Source organism: Salvia splendens, chromosome 14 (genome assembly GCF_004379255.2).
Source record: "Salvia splendens isolate huo1 chromosome 14, SspV2, whole genome shotgun sequence".
Taxonomy (NCBI): domain Eukaryota; kingdom Viridiplantae; phylum Streptophyta; class Magnoliopsida; order Lamiales; family Lamiaceae; genus Salvia; species Salvia splendens.
The window spans coordinates 8,686,889-8,701,918 of record NC_056045.1 but is presented as its reverse complement, the minus strand read 5'-3'; the positions used below and the strand labels follow the sequence as shown (position 1 = coordinate 8,701,918).

General features: G+C 37.3%; 2 protein-coding genes across 6 annotated transcripts; one reads left to right on the top strand and one right to left on the bottom strand.

Moving 5' to 3' along the window:
• The first annotated feature begins 4,194 nt into the window (after positions 1 to 4,194).
• On the top strand, positions 4,195 to 5,963 carry LOC121763494 (60S ribosomal protein L14-2). Its single transcript, XM_042159514.1, has 5 exons — positions 4,195 to 4,314; positions 4,386 to 4,487; positions 5,070 to 5,199; positions 5,277 to 5,389; positions 5,637 to 5,963. Exons 1-5 carry the CDS (start codon positions 4,312 to 4,314, stop codon positions 5,691 to 5,693), a joined length of 405 nt encoding a protein of 134 aa, XP_042015448.1. The 5' UTR covers positions 4,195 to 4,311; the 3' UTR covers positions 5,694 to 5,963.
• A 660-nt stretch (positions 5,964 to 6,623) lies between these two features.
• LOC121765220 (casein kinase 1-like protein 10) lies at positions 6,624 to 14,262 on the bottom strand. 5 transcript variants are annotated; one of them, XM_042161270.1, is made up of 14 exons: positions 13,628 to 14,262; positions 13,511 to 13,551; positions 12,936 to 13,005; positions 12,421 to 12,569; positions 12,235 to 12,330; positions 11,412 to 11,482; positions 10,738 to 10,799; positions 10,583 to 10,646; positions 10,336 to 10,420; positions 8,457 to 8,583; positions 8,238 to 8,311; positions 8,152 to 8,161; positions 7,474 to 7,607; positions 6,624 to 7,138 (listed from the first exon to the last, which is right to left on the bottom strand). In XM_042161270.1, exons 1-14 carry the CDS (start codon positions 13,701 to 13,703, stop codon positions 6,875 to 6,877), a joined length of 1,323 nt encoding a protein of 440 aa, XP_042017204.1. In that variant the 5' UTR covers positions 13,704 to 14,262; the 3' UTR covers positions 6,624 to 6,874. The 5 variants fall into 5 exon arrangements, with proteins under 5 accessions (XP_042017204.1, XP_042017206.1, XP_042017205.1 ...); XM_042161272.1 differs by having other exon boundaries at positions 7,477 to 7,607; XM_042161271.1 differs by having other exon boundaries at positions 7,474 to 7,604.
• Between the last annotated feature and the right edge of the window lie 768 nt (positions 14,263 to 15,030).

Below are 15,030 nucleotides of genomic sequence, written 5' to 3'. Positions count from 1 at the left end.
CACTCTCCTCTGTCACTGCTGTGTTAATTGTGACTTTAACTGTCTTTTTTTTCTCTTTGCTCCCGTACCACCTCCATCTTTCCTCACCCCAATTGCCACACCACCAGAGTCTACTCTTGACTCAGTCTCCTGTACACAATTGCCGCAAAAATTTAAACAAGTTCATAATGTAAAAAAGTATGAGCACCAAAATGTATAGTTTGTTAACGGATACCCCTGCTTTGATCAGTACTTCCCCGACGGCCGCCATGTCTGCTGCTGTACCAGTTGCACCGGCTGAAGCACGCACTTTAGTTGGGACTTCAAGTCCGGCAACACCAGCATTAGTTGATATGATATCAGGGATATCATCACCTAGAGGATCGAGCATGGACATGTCTCCGTGCTGATCTTTAGCTGCCGGCTGATCAACAAATGGGGCAACTGTGCGATGTCAACAACTGGGGCAGCTATGCCTCCACCACCACTAACCCTGCCCCATGTGTTTGCTGTGTAGGAAACGGGTCAGGACAATCGAATCCGTCTAAAACAAATGATGGCCTAGCGAAGATGGTGGTAATTGTCTTCTTCTTGTAATAGGCCGCCATCATCTTCTCCATCTCGTCAATCCATTCCGGACTGTATTCCTCTTCATCATCCCTCACCTGCGTAAGTCTTGTCACAATTTCTTCATCTTCCACAACATCATTATCTTCCACTCCCAACAACTTATTCCCAATCTGACTCCCAACTCTGAAGTAATCATCCTGAAGCAGCTCGACAGGTATTCTTTTGAAATCATCTACCCACGTCAAAATTGCATGGGCCATCAGCGAGCTTAAAGCGATCAACTGATCTCTTATCCGCTTCGCTCTATGCCTGCTTGGAGATGCTCCTCCTCCTCTATTGACTGATTCCAACCTCCTTATTTCCTCTTCCTGAAGAAATTTTTCCTTATCAAGCCAGGCCTCTAACCTCCCGGTTCCAAACTGGTCGCGCTCAGCGTCCTCCCGTTGCCTAAGGGTATCTGCCGTCCAACCCTTTATTGTAGGCCAGGCACGGATGACTCTCCTCCGTATGTGGACCACGCCGTCCACATATGCACACTGAAAATATTAACCACAGAATGTAACTGGTCAGTAATGTATATTACTATAAACATAATACATGATTAACAGAGGTATAATGCAAGATATTGACCACAGTAATGTATAATGGTACCATAACTTAACAGATGCTACAATTGACAGAACTACATAACTTCAACAAATAAGTTTCAATAATGTAACCATATATATGTATAATGAATTTCTAAGTTTCAGACACATGATTTCATTGTGTATCATCGAAGCACTGTATGCAAATAAGCATGAAAAGAAGTTATTAATTCACTTACCACCAGGAAGTGTATAGGCTCGGTGAACGACACACTTTGGCCGTTTGCCCAACTGAGATAAGTGGCCTCAAGCACGGACAGTATGTAACCGCACCAATTAAGGTTCCTAATCTCACCAACATCGTTGATGAAATGTAGAATCTTTGGCTTACAATTGCCGTCGACCGGAGTCTCTATTACTGCATTTTCGAGGAGGAACATGTAGAGCTTCTTGAACTCTTCCCCACCATCCACGTCCTACATCATGATCTGAGCGATGTCCTTTGGTGTCATCTTAAAACGTCCCTTTTGACACCTTTCAGTAACAATCTCATTGAAGGCGAAGTTGCTCTGTTTGTCCACCGGTCTTGATATGGGTCTCGGCCCTCTTGGAAAGCCCAGAGTCAGATGGACATCTTCCTCATCAGGGGTTAGGCTCTCACCCCCCCCCCCCGACAATTGTATCTGACACCGTGCTAGATTAACAGAGTTCAGAACCCAGTAGGCAAGGTAACCGGGGATCTCCTTTATGTCGAAATGCAGTATAGAACCGAAGCCAATTTCTCTAACGGCTTCCTTCTGTCTTGGAGTAAGCGTTTTCAGGCAGTTTAGAAACTCCGACGGGGTTCGTCGACAATATAGATGGTTGACCTTTCTCCCCCTCGATTTTTTCTGCTCACCCTCTTCTGGAGCTGTACTTGGCCCGGCCTCGGCCAATCTTTCCCTGAATTTCTACGCTAGGGCAACCGGAATTACATCTTCTAATGCTTCGTCGATGTCCAGTCGTAGCTGCTTCTCTGCTGTGGAATCATCAACATACAACATCAGAACATTATTATAACGAACATAATAATGCATAATATTTGATACATAATGTATACTATTGGTTAAAGAATGCACAAGATACACAGATTCATTCAAAGAATGCACCAAGGAATATTATACAAGCATATTTGTGAGTTGTGGTTTTCACCATTTAACCTATGTACACAAGCAGTCCCATGATGCCCAATACCTGGTAAATAATGTAAACTACTAGCTGCATAATGTACATATTCAATCAAATAATGCACATAGGTATATTGCATTCACCATTTCACCCTTGTCACTCTGCAAGCAGTCAAATAATGCCTAATACTTGAAAAACAATGTATACTACTGGATAAATAATGTACAGATTCAATAAAATAATGTGCACATGAATACTGCATTCACTCAAACACCCATGTACACAAGCAGTCAAATAATGGATACTACATGATGAATAATGTGTAACCATTATTTAATAATGAACCCAAGCAATCAAATAATGCACAGAAGAATTTTACATTCACCCATCCACCCATTTACAAGATCTGTCGAAGAATGCACAAAGGAATACTAATTTATGTACAACTACTGTAGGAATTCTACATGCAAATGAAATAGATTGATTACCTGCTGTCTGGGTAGGTTGAGCTCTTGATGGTCGGCCTCTTTTCGTCATGTTAAATCTGTGAGACGAACCACAAATCAAATCCCGAAAACATTTCATCTAAATAATCGCACAATCCACAATTGTAAACCAGTAAATAATTACACATTCCACATAAGACAAAACCCTAACCAAAACGAAAACTCATTTGTGATTACATAAAATAGCGTCCAAGGACAGGTAAAAAACATTGAATTTTTTTATGTAAATTGGGGAATCGACTAGTAGACGGTGAATATCGGCGTTTTACGGTTGTTATTACTAAAAAAACTATTTCCAACCCTACCTTGTCGACGACTTCAACAATATGGTGTCGCGCTACGGGAGTTCGATTTGGACAGTGAAACCGACGGAAAACGATCACTTTTTTGGAGATACATGGTTGCTTCCAGTGGTGGCTAGGGTTTGGAGAGTGGTGGAATTTGGGGAGACGAGTTGCAGAGACGTGACTTGAGGGATAGACGTTTGCAGTGAGAGTGAGTAGGTGGAAGGTTGTATCAAATCCCGCTTAATTTTTGCTCCTTCAGTTTTGGGCGGTTTTCAATTGTGTTGTTTTACTTGTTTACCCTTATAATGTGCACAGAATCCACCCAATAATGCAACACGGGATCAAAAAATGGAATTTCATCCTATCCCTCTATCCACCACATCTAACGGTCCAAATTAAGAAGAAAGTTTAATCTAATGGAGCAAAAGAGATTAATGCTCCCCTAGCATGATATTTATAAAAATATTGAAATATAGTAGGACTAACATTTAAATCCAAGCCTCCTAGCTCAACTGGTTGAGAAGGGAGGCAAGGATACCGCGTCATCCTAGAGGTCGCGTGTTCGACCCCTAAGAGGCGCATCTTGGGGATTAATTTCCCTGTGGCCTAGTAGATTCACTAGCCTGACTCCAGAGCTTCGGGAGGTGATTAAGCATGTACCCGTGCCTGGACCCAGGAGCTGGGGGAGGTGAAAAATCCTGGACCCGTTCCTGTGGAGCTGGTGGACTCCTGGACCCGTTCCTGTGGGGCTGGTGGACCCATTGGGTCCCACCTTGACAACGAAGCGCAGTGTGGGGCTGGTGGACCCATTGGGTCCCACCTTGACAACGAAGCGCAGCTTGTTAAGACGCTTCACCTCCGACTGTTAGGCCGGGGGTCCGATCCGACCATTAGGCCGAGGGTCCGAGTCACTTCGGGGGTAGGTGGGGGAACCACCGTCGATCCTCCTTTAAAAAAATATAAAAAAAACATTTAATAGTATTTGAAATAATTTAAAAAATCTCAAAATTGTGGATATATAAAATAATTAATTCAAAAATAAATACTAGTGATGGGCCGACCCGACCTTATAATTATTGCCCCAAAGCCCAACTAACACGCAGAAAAACCCTAACCCTAATCCCCCATCACAAAATCTGCACTTTCAACCCCTTATATCTCTCACTCAACACCAGCCTCTTCTCCTCCTCCTCCCGCCGCATATCGCCGCTCATCATGGTTAGTCTCTCTCTCTCTCTCAAGTGTAATGGTGATCATCATAATGTTGATTTGATTGTATTACTATGTAGCCGTTCAAGAGGTTCGTGGAGATCGGAAGGGTTGCCCTCGTCAACTATGGCGAGGACTACGGCAAGCTTGTTGTCATTGTTGATGTCATCGATCAGAACAGGGTATGTCTTGCTTTAGTTTTTTTCTAATTTCATTTTTTCATCATTTGTTTTCATTATGATGAACTGCTTAGGGCAATTTTGTTTTCGTATATTTACGCGACGTTTCGGTAGATATGTTGTTTTCAGATGATTTTCAATTCGCTACTGTTGGTTACCATTTACCCGTTTTCACTCGCTCGAGGCGATAAACTAGAACTTTTTATTTTTTAATTTCTTAAGTTAGATTGCATATTATAGAAATTATCTACTTTCATCACTTCGAAATGCAGTTAGTTTTTTGCAACTATTTGTGGATTAGTATTTTTAAAATGAAGCACTTATGTTTTATGCTTGCATTGATTAACATGGATTTCGTTCTATCTCTATTTACTTGATTTTTACTTTTGTCATTCATTTTTTACATTTCTTTCCCAATCTTGCTCGATGTCAATTGTAAATGAGTTCTTCATGCTTGGCTTTCACTGTCCCTGAAGAATGATGTGATTCAGTATCTGGAATTGTTGTTAAGGCTTGTTGTCTGCACTGTTTCTTTGTATCAATGCCCAAAGTAGTGTTTTTATTATCTGTTTGCTTGATTGACAGGCCCTTGTTGATTCCCCTGACATGGTACGAAGCCAGATGAACTTCAAGAGACTTTCTCTCACCGATATTAAGATTGACATCAAAAGAGTTCCAAAGAAGAAAGCTCTTGTTGCTGCTATGGAGGCTGCTGGTGTGTATTCAATGAGGAGACCTTTACATCCGTTTGATGCTTTTATTCGGGTTCTAATGTGATGGTTGCTATTGCAGATGTTAAAGGAAAGTGGGAAAAGAGCTCATGGGGAAGAAAGCTCATTGTTCAGAAGAGAAGAGCCTCTCTCAATGACTTTGACCGCTTCAAGCTGATGATTGCCAAAATCAAGGTTTGAATACATTTTCATATTATGGCCATTTCATATTGAGTTTCTCATACTATGATGCACATCAATTTTAAACTGGACAGTTGGTGTGATAGAATAAGGGAAATGTGGATAAAACTAATTTTGAACTCCATATATATGATCAAACACTAACAATATATATGGGTCCCTTTCACTGCTTTGTTTCTTGGACATCTACCACTAGAAATTGTACAATTCTAATGTATATGTTGTTTTTTGGCTCTTGTAGAAGGCTGGTGTTGTCAGGCAGGAGCTTGCTAAACTTAAGAAAGAGATTGCATCGTAGAAAGTTTATTTTCTGTGTTTTACAAGAGATTGGCTTAGGATTTTGGAAATTGTTCTTGAATACTTGTAACAGTAAAGGATGCTCCAATTTTGCCTATTCATGTCTGAACTTGAGAGTTATATTTTTGTTTGTTGAATTGCTAGTAAAGCGTTCTCTACTTGGTGGGTGCTGTATTGAGTATTGACTATTGACTATTTTCCTTTTACTACGTACCACAAGTTCTATGGTTGTAGACATGTGATAAATTTTATAAAGAGAGATGTATTTCAATTCTTTTATGGCATATATTCAATTAATTTGTTTTCCATGTGTTATTTTTTTTAAAGAAAATTGGGTGGAAAGTGATCCTTTACTTGTAAACGTATACCATACAGCAAAGTGTGATGTGATATAGTAGTACTCCTATCCCACTATGATACCCCTTCCTTTCCACCATAAGAGTCGTATTTGTCATTTTAGTTTGTCCCATAATAAGAGTTATATTTTATTTTTACCATAAATGAAAGTAAGTCTCACATTTTACTAATTAATTTCACACTAACTAATTTTACTCATATTTTATTATAAAATTAATATAAAAAAGTGAGTTTCATATTTCACTTAACTTTCCAACCCACTATTTTCTACATTTTTTAAAACTAGTTCTAATACTAAATGTGACCCACTATTTTCTACATTTTTTAAAACTAGTTCTAATACTAAATGTGACTCCGGAGAGTATACATTACATTACATTACATTACATTCTTATGATATACATTTATTGTTAACATTTAAAACAGGTGACAGACATATCACTTTTGCACCTTCCCGAATATAAAGCCAGATCTGCTGCCATATCTTGAATGCAACAGATAAAGCCCTAAAATACTAGTAAAGCCCAAAAGGCTAAAACAGTGTGAGTAAGAAGAATATCTAATACGTATTCTGTACTTGGAAACCCATATTTCATTATTTGCAATTCTTCTGCAACTATTATGAAAAACAGCTTAAATTTTGAAAATATATAGAAAAGGTGCCGCGCATTGAACTCCTTGGATGAGCATACACATTGTTATCAGCATAAAATAACCCTTCATAAGAAACATACTAACATATTTCATATTTACAAGGGTATAGTATAGATATCGCCCTAAATAGGAGGCTGCCATTTGCCAGCTTCGCATTACCTTTCATTCATCTTACTTCCTGATCGAGAGGAACTCAAAGCTTCGCAAGGGATCATCGCGACTGCCTTTAACTGCTGCACGATAAAAAGCTGATGGTTTATGATCGGCACCAGGTTGAATTCTTTGTGTCGTCGATACACGGCCACCACTCGAGACCAACCTTCCAGCACTGCCATCAATGGCTTCCCCGGATGAGCTTGGTCTGATGCTTGAAATGGCTCCTCTCTTTGAAGAGCTTCCACTTTGCAAAGTGCGGCCTCTCTCTGAATCTGGTTGCTGCAACATAAAAACAACTCTCAGAATAATGCCCAGAATTACAATCACTATTGCTTACATCTGAAAACTGAGATTCACATCAATGTGTGAAAAGATGATAGCAGTTTACTCAAGCATAGCATGTAGATGTGCTGCTGCAATGCATGTTTGACCATTATAAATCAGATTCTGCCCTTTCTAATGTTACATTTTTCTATTAGACCCTTCCTTCGACTCTCAATTTCAGATTCAGAGCCACCTGATGGGGCAAGGAGCAGCACGATACAACTTCTAGTACACATGAATGCAGCAATTCAATTATAACTGATTTTAGTGAAAAGGGGGGAAAGAAGTACCACATTCATTGAAGAAGGTACATCTTCAGATGTCCTGTGTCTAGACTGTTCGCCATAATGACCCGTATTGGTAGTTTTTCTTCTAGAGAAAGCTTCGACTGCACCTGAGAATTTCTCCCGAAGATCTTGCCCTACTGAACAATACAGCCGAACCACAGTACTAAATAGAGTTTCTAGCAGCAATTTAAAATACGGAAATTTTATGAAAAGCTGATAGCTATATACCATTTGATAGGTAAACTATGCATTTAATGATGTGAGAAAAAATTAGTTTGTAAATAAGGCAGGAATATCATTAATATTTGTCACTGCACGCGATCACATTAAAACTTCTTTTACGGGTGTGTTCTCTTTGATGAAAATGGTTGGAAAACTTATATTTTCACCCTTTCCCCACTGTTTTTACATGTTCTGTAGGGTGAATAATTTTCCCTGGGCAGCATGACAAAAAATCCTGGTGCACCTTTTCCCCTTCTTTTCACTCCAACTCAATAAATGTATTGATGTGAAAATATTTCCCCTTGTTTTTACCCTATGGAACATGTAATAAATAAATTGAAAATTTTCGTATATATAAAAATAGAAAGATGTGACCCGAGGTTCAATTAAAAAAATCAACACTCATTATGAATGATGTTCTATTTGGTCTTTCACCAGAGGGTCCAGCAACAGCATTACCAGTGAGATTCTGTATGCAAGCCAATAAGCTATTAGGTTCACACCATAAAGTAGACAAAGCAAGGATGTGGAAAGGCAAAACTTACCCTGGTTCTGGAACTTGAACCAATTTGTGGATACTTCAACATAGTCCAGTCAAACACATAGTCAAAATGGTAACCTGCACAAATGTTTTCATAAAGTGTATGCTGTATTAGAAGATGCTCAAGGAGGAAATGAATGGCTAAATACCACAAAAACTTCTCAAAAAGAAAAAATTGGAGCACACGAGATCACAAGACGCAATTAGACTGACTATTCATTACCTTCACGAATAAATAGGTCTCGGAAAAGCCTCTTCATATAGGAGTAATTTGGCTTGTCCTCAAATCTTAATGACCGACAATAGTGAAAGTACGATATGAATTCTGGTGGATATGATTTGCACAGCACCTGTTGTAGTTAAGAATCAAATATTCAATTTACACTTTCCGTGAATAATTAAGTGCTCATACAAGCATAAACCATCGAATCTGAATGTGACTAAGCCAATAATATCAAACCCAAACGAAATAAAATTTAGTCCTTATAGTATTTTGGATCATACAATAGTACTCCATCCGTCCCACAATAAGAGTCACATTTTGCCATTTCGGTCCGTCCCATAATAAAAGTCGCATTTCACTTTTACCATAAATGGTAAGTAGGTCCCACATTCCACTAGCTCACTTCACTCACATTTTATTATAAAACCAATATAAAAAAGTGGGCCCCATATTTCACTTACTTTTCCAATCCACTATTCTTTACATTTCTTAAGCCCCATTGCCCACACCAAATGTGATTCCTATTATGGGACGGGAGGGAGTACAATAGAAAACGGGAGGGAGTACAATAGAAAATTCATCATTCCCATTCTGCTTCTTTCATGTATGATATGCACAACCTGGTACGTGTTATGTAGTTATAAACGTATTGTTGGCTGCATCCAACCGAGGCAGAGCCACGAAATGAAACAGGGCGGTAAAAAAAACCAAGAGCATCAGAAATTGTATCATACAGTTCAGAGCATGTTTAGTTATGTTGTGATCAGGCTAGACTACTAGGAATATCCAACTTAATGACATGTTCACATAACACAATAAAGGCCCATGATGAGAAACAAGGCAAGGTTGGTTGTAGATTTTTTAGCTTCACTTAGTTGAGGTTAGAGTTGAGTGATTATCTTGGCCAATATGGGACTAATACACATCCCGTGGGTTGAGCACTAACATGTTTGGGTTTGGCTGATAAATCCACCTGATATCTCCTTGGCCATTATTTAAATCTTTGGCTGCCTTGATCTGACACGCGACATTAGTGATCACTTAATTTTTTCATATTGATTGACTACTTCCCTTAATATCTAATTTGAATATCCTTGACCATTATTTAAATCTTTGGCTGCCTTGATCTGACACACGGCATTAGTGATCACTTAATTTTTTCATATTGATTGACTACTTCCCTTAATATCTAATTTGAATCTCCAATCTCTACCTTTAGTCATGGTAGGTGAAGTTTGTCCAGAACTAGGGCTTGGTTTCTACTTTCCTCATCAATTTGGGATTTTGCTACTACTAGGAATTGTCATTACAAATTGAATTGGAAGTCATGAATATAGGTTAAAGGACTTGTTTGTAATGGGAATTTTTAAAAATCATGAAGTGCATACTAGTTACAAAAACATCAATAGAATTGACCTCAACAAACCCTTGAGAGATCATCCATCCAATCACATAGCACAGATGGATGAGTAATCCACATTCCAGATTTACACATCAATGAACAATCCGACCATATAATATAATGTTAAATAATTTCTTTCATAAAAGATAACTATGTGAAATGAAACGTTATTCTTTACTCATAGCAAATAAAGTTAGCAAATTAAGAAATATTAACAATAACCTTTTAGGCAGTAAAATTATATCCAAATAAATTAATCATGTCAAATAAACAAAGCTTTAATTAGATAAATTAAAACCATACTTGTATTGTCATATTCTCCATTTCTTCATCATTCAGTTACAAAGAGCAAACATGTAACAAAAGTAGAACAGGTAACTACCGTTTTATGTTACCACTGAATTTAGAGAACTACATATGTAGCAAAAATGAATAACAAACATAAACAAAAATGTGAAAGGAGCAGAGAATATAGACCTCGATAGTAGTTAACATTTTTTTCTCACTGATCTTGTCATATTTCTGCTTTTTGGTGCCAGCTTTCAACCCCTGCCAAGGGAGACTGCCAAGAAAAGATACAGAATAAGGGAAGGAAGTAAAGATTGAAACACTTGTTAGATAACAATTTTAAAAAAGGCAAAATGAAGAAAAAGGTTTACTGATAATCATAGTATTACTCATAGTATTACTATTTTTTAGAAAGTTGCACGAGTATATCACCAACCTGCCTCTCAGGAAGTACATTAGAACATAACCCAGCGATTCCAAATCGTCCCTACGGCTTTGTTCTGAAAGCATGAATAAAGTGCAAAAAGAAATATGGAAATCCTATCACATGTCAAAGAAGGTATAACCATTGTAACACAAAACATTACTCACCAACCCCAAGATGTGTATTGACACTGGCGTAGCGAGCCGTACCAGTGAGATTCTTGTTTTCCCTGGGATGAAATGTTAAAAGGGAGATAGTAAGACCTTGATGCAAATATTAAATTGCACAAATGGTTGATTGCCAAATTAACTTGTGATCAAAACCACATAATTAGTAAGTTTCCATAATTATTTAAGAGCAGGAAGTCATAAAACCAATAACAAAAACAAAGTTCTACCCGACTTTAAAGATGTATATCATGCTTCAACTAACTACCTATGTATCTAAGCTGTCATTAGGAAAGCAAGTGTGAAATTTGAAATGAAGAAATCCAATTTCTCAACTTTCAGATCTTGATTTTTGCAAACTATAGAGGCTTATTTTATTTTACCAAGGTTGCTGGAATCCTTTGCAAGCTAATTTTCTTGGCTCTACCAACTGAGCCATGTGCAAAATCAATAATAACAAATGAGCATATGTCTAAAAAAACAGAAGTACTTCAGTTTTGTTCTACTAGTCTTCTACCTCTACATGCTCCCACTTTACATAAACTACTGACTCTAGGATTAAAATGATCAATTCTGGCATAGTAAGTATTGCCAATTCATCAAGAAGGGTGTACAGAACATATGCATAGTTTATGCTGCACAAATTGAAAGCATGTAAAGATATGTGCAGGTACCTATAGGGTATGTGTTTATGAGCTTGAAGATCCCTATACTTTTTGGCAAGACCAAAGTCAATGATGTAAACCTGCAATAAATATGAATACTGTAACAAAAAGATGCCACAATCCAGGAGATAACAATAAGACAGAAGCCACTTTGTGTAATAAATATCAGTTAGGGATTCCAGCTCACATTTCTTATCATTGAAAATAAAAAATAGACGCACTGAAACTATGATATACCGTGATCTAAACCACAAATTAGGTATCTCCAATATACCACATGTTTCTACATTTTTTCAAAAGTGAGCTCATTTTGTAACCACTTCTTGTTCCAACTCTAAAATCAATTCGAATGTCATATCCCGCTCGTGCCATACAGCCAAGTGACACCAGGCTCACGTTTCATCCAAAATTTAATATGATTGGAACAATATATAGTGATTTATAGTGATGTTACAAGAATGCTTAACTCTTCTAGGAGTTTAACAAATAATGATATTAGTAACAACAGATTTTGAATTTGTAAACAAAAGCAAACTTCAAAGAGGTGGTTCTGAGTATAGGAGTATTACATTACATATTTACATTAAATTAATAAGGTAACTTTGGACTTGAATCTATCCAGAAATTGCAAAATGGAAACATGTGCAACAAGGAGTGTGAATGGCTTAAAGTATGGACCGGAGTAATATGAATTTCAATGATCCTTGCAGATGAGTGGCGGGTGGTGACACAACGAAACAATAGTCTTTGAAATAAGTAAATAACAAAACCAAGGGAACCACTTTAGCACTACATAAATAAAAGATGATTCCTAAAATAATAGAAGGTCTACCTGATTTGCCTTGCGACCCAAGCCCATCAAAAAATTATCAGGCTTTATATCCCGGTGAAGGAATCCTCTTGAGTGCATGTATTCGACTCTATTAATCTAGAAAAGCAAAAAAAATAAATTCTTTACAGTGAAGTGGATCCAAAAATCAGAGCCGTCGAACAGGATTTTAAAGTCGCAGCCACTTACAAGTTGATCCGCAAGCATTAACACTGTTTTCAAGGAAAACTTTCGGTTACAATAGTTGAAAAGATCTTCCAAACTTGGCCCCAGGAGGTCTATCACCATTATATTATATTCGCCCTCAGCTCCAAACCATTTCAAGTTGGGAATGCCAGCTATATACAAGAGAGAGAAACATCTTTAAATTCATACTCCATAGTATATTTTGTTTGCATGCACTAATCAAACAATTACATGGTATTAATAGTTATAATTTTGTAATTCATTAAGAAACAAAACAAGAAGGCCGGAAAATCAGCTGTTATTTCTTTAGTTTACCAAAATATGATGGACGAAATTAATATATCGTAATGAAGCTTGAGGAAATTAGTAATACACAGTTTACGTAAAATCATGGCCAAAAATTCATAATGAAAATCAAAGTTCATGGTCAATTAGGATACAGTTTAACCAACATATTTATATCTATTTCTATGCAATTTTGAATGTGTTCAAGGAGATAAGAAGAGAGAGCAACTTACTTCCTCCTTGGAGAAGCATATAAATTTTTGATTCATAGTGAAGCTGAGGATGCTTGGTCTTCACTGGCTCCTGCCAACAGCAGCAACAGTATAACCATATTACTAACAATGGAACAAATATATGGTGGTTGTGTGAATAGGATGCAGCTACTCAAGATTAATAAAGTTATAAAAGTCATAGATACAAACTTCAATGCACAGGAAACAACAAAACTTCACAGTATCAGATATATGTAAACATAGGCACAGAGAATATCCACACATAAAAATGAAGTCGAACCTGCCATTAATCAGGTCGGTTTGTCAACGTTACAAGAATACATCAGTATTGCCGTCACATATCTAATATCTAGTACTGTTGAGTGTGAAATATATAACTTATTAAATTTGGTTTAGCACTCACGAAACAACCACACACTTGCTTATTTAAGCTCATGAATCGATGATCACAACAGACTGAATAGATGAAATGGTAAGCCAAGCTACACTCCACAGAAAAATAAATAAAACCCCCTACTTTTTAGCACTTAGCGAAAACTTCAATGAAGATGATGAAAAATCTATAGAAATAATACCAGCTTGACAGCTACTTCTTCTCCACTCTGAATGTTCACGCCTACATAAAGAATGACAGATTAGTAATCCAACAAGAGCAAACAGCAGAATGAACTGAACGATGAATGGCGGTGTACCTAAAAAGAGTTCACCAAATGAACCGCATCCAATTTTCTTACCAAGCTTAAATTTTTCACCCACGACATGATCCATGGCAACTGGCCGGATTAAGAAAACCCAAATTCCAAAAAAAAAATCACTAGAACCCCAGGAATTAGTCGACTACGCCTTAATCGGGATTTAAGGAAAAAAAAACCCGAATCGAAGCCGAGAAACGTCCAAAAATAATGCAAAAAGAGAGTGCCCAAGCCGGCTTTCACTCAATTGAATCAATAAATAAGCAAAAAGTTATCGGTCAAGTTGCTCGAACTACACCGCCGGAAAGACGAAACCCTAAATCACGAACTGCAAATCACTAGTCATTGATCTCACTGATCAAAATAGGGAATACAGCCGATCAAAATGAAGACGGAGTAAGCACCAAAAATGATTATAATCGCAAATGAACGAATCTAAAGACTGAAAATAATGATGATAATGAACTATACAGAGAGGAGACAAATGAGCGAGAATTGGGGAAAGAGAGGAGGGACAAGGGTTGGGGGGCCAAACTAGCAAAACAATGGATTTTGTGACTGTGTGCGCTGTGTGAGAGAGAGGAAAAGCGAAATGATCAAATAAGATGAAGTGAGGGAGGCTCTGCGAAAGATGATTGTTGATGATTGATTACTTGATTCCTATTTTTTGGAGAAATTTCGAAAAAAGGGATTAAATTCGCTTATCTTTCGTAATTAGAGATTCAATTCATAAGCCTTTGTAATTTAGGATCGAAGCATACGTATTCTCCATAATAAGGGATTTGTGATATTTTATATTATTTATGTTCTTTTTTAATATTATTTTACTATAATTATTTATCAATTGCTTAAATTACCCCCTTCAAATTTTTACATAAATTCTACTTCATAATTAGAGATTCAGCCGTCTCTTTTTAATATGATTTGTCCAACTTAAACTAGATAGGAAGCTAGCTGTGGAAGTTCTTGATACATGCTCCATTTTATACATACAAAATAAGGCAAAAAAAAAATCACCAAACAGTTCCAATTAGCCATCATATATATATATATATATATATAGAGTCTTAATCCATCCAAAAACACCTCTTAGTACAAAAACCTAGGACAATTTCCTGCCATTGGATGTAGTAAATAACGGATATGATTGATTCTTATTTTAAACAATTTTGTGTCATAATTAAAAAGATTTCGGTCATTATAAGGGTATTTTGGGTACTAACACTAAACGAGTCATTTGAACAACTTGATTGCATTAATTATGATCAATTAACGGGATTTAATTAGACACACTTTCCAAAAACTCTCCGTATTCCCGCTCTATAGACAGAAGCTTTTGACGGACGATTCATCTCCATCTCCGTGACACAAAACCCTACTTCGCTAACGCTACTCTCCGACGA

Coding starts and splice junctions, on each gene's coding strand:
- LOC121765220 (XM_042161270.1), bottom strand. CDS start 13,703: ATGGATCATGTCGTGGGTGAAAAATTTAAGCTTGGTAAGAAAATTGGA. Junction 11,483..12,234: donor TGGGTCGCAAGGCAAATCAG/GTAGACCTTCTA, acceptor TATTTATTGCAG/GTTTACATCATTGACTTTGG. Junction 8,312..8,456: donor AGACCTATTTATTCGTGAAG/GTAATGAATAGT, acceptor ACATTTGTGCAG/GTTACCATTTTGACTATGTG.
- LOC121763494 (XM_042159514.1), top strand. Junction 5,200..5,276: donor TGCTGCTATGGAGGCTGCTG/GTGTGTATTCAA, acceptor TTGCTATTGCAG/ATGTTAAAGGAAAGTGGGAA. Junction 5,390..5,636: donor TGATGATTGCCAAAATCAAG/GTTTGAATACAT, acceptor TGGCTCTTGTAG/AAGGCTGGTGTTGTCAGGCA.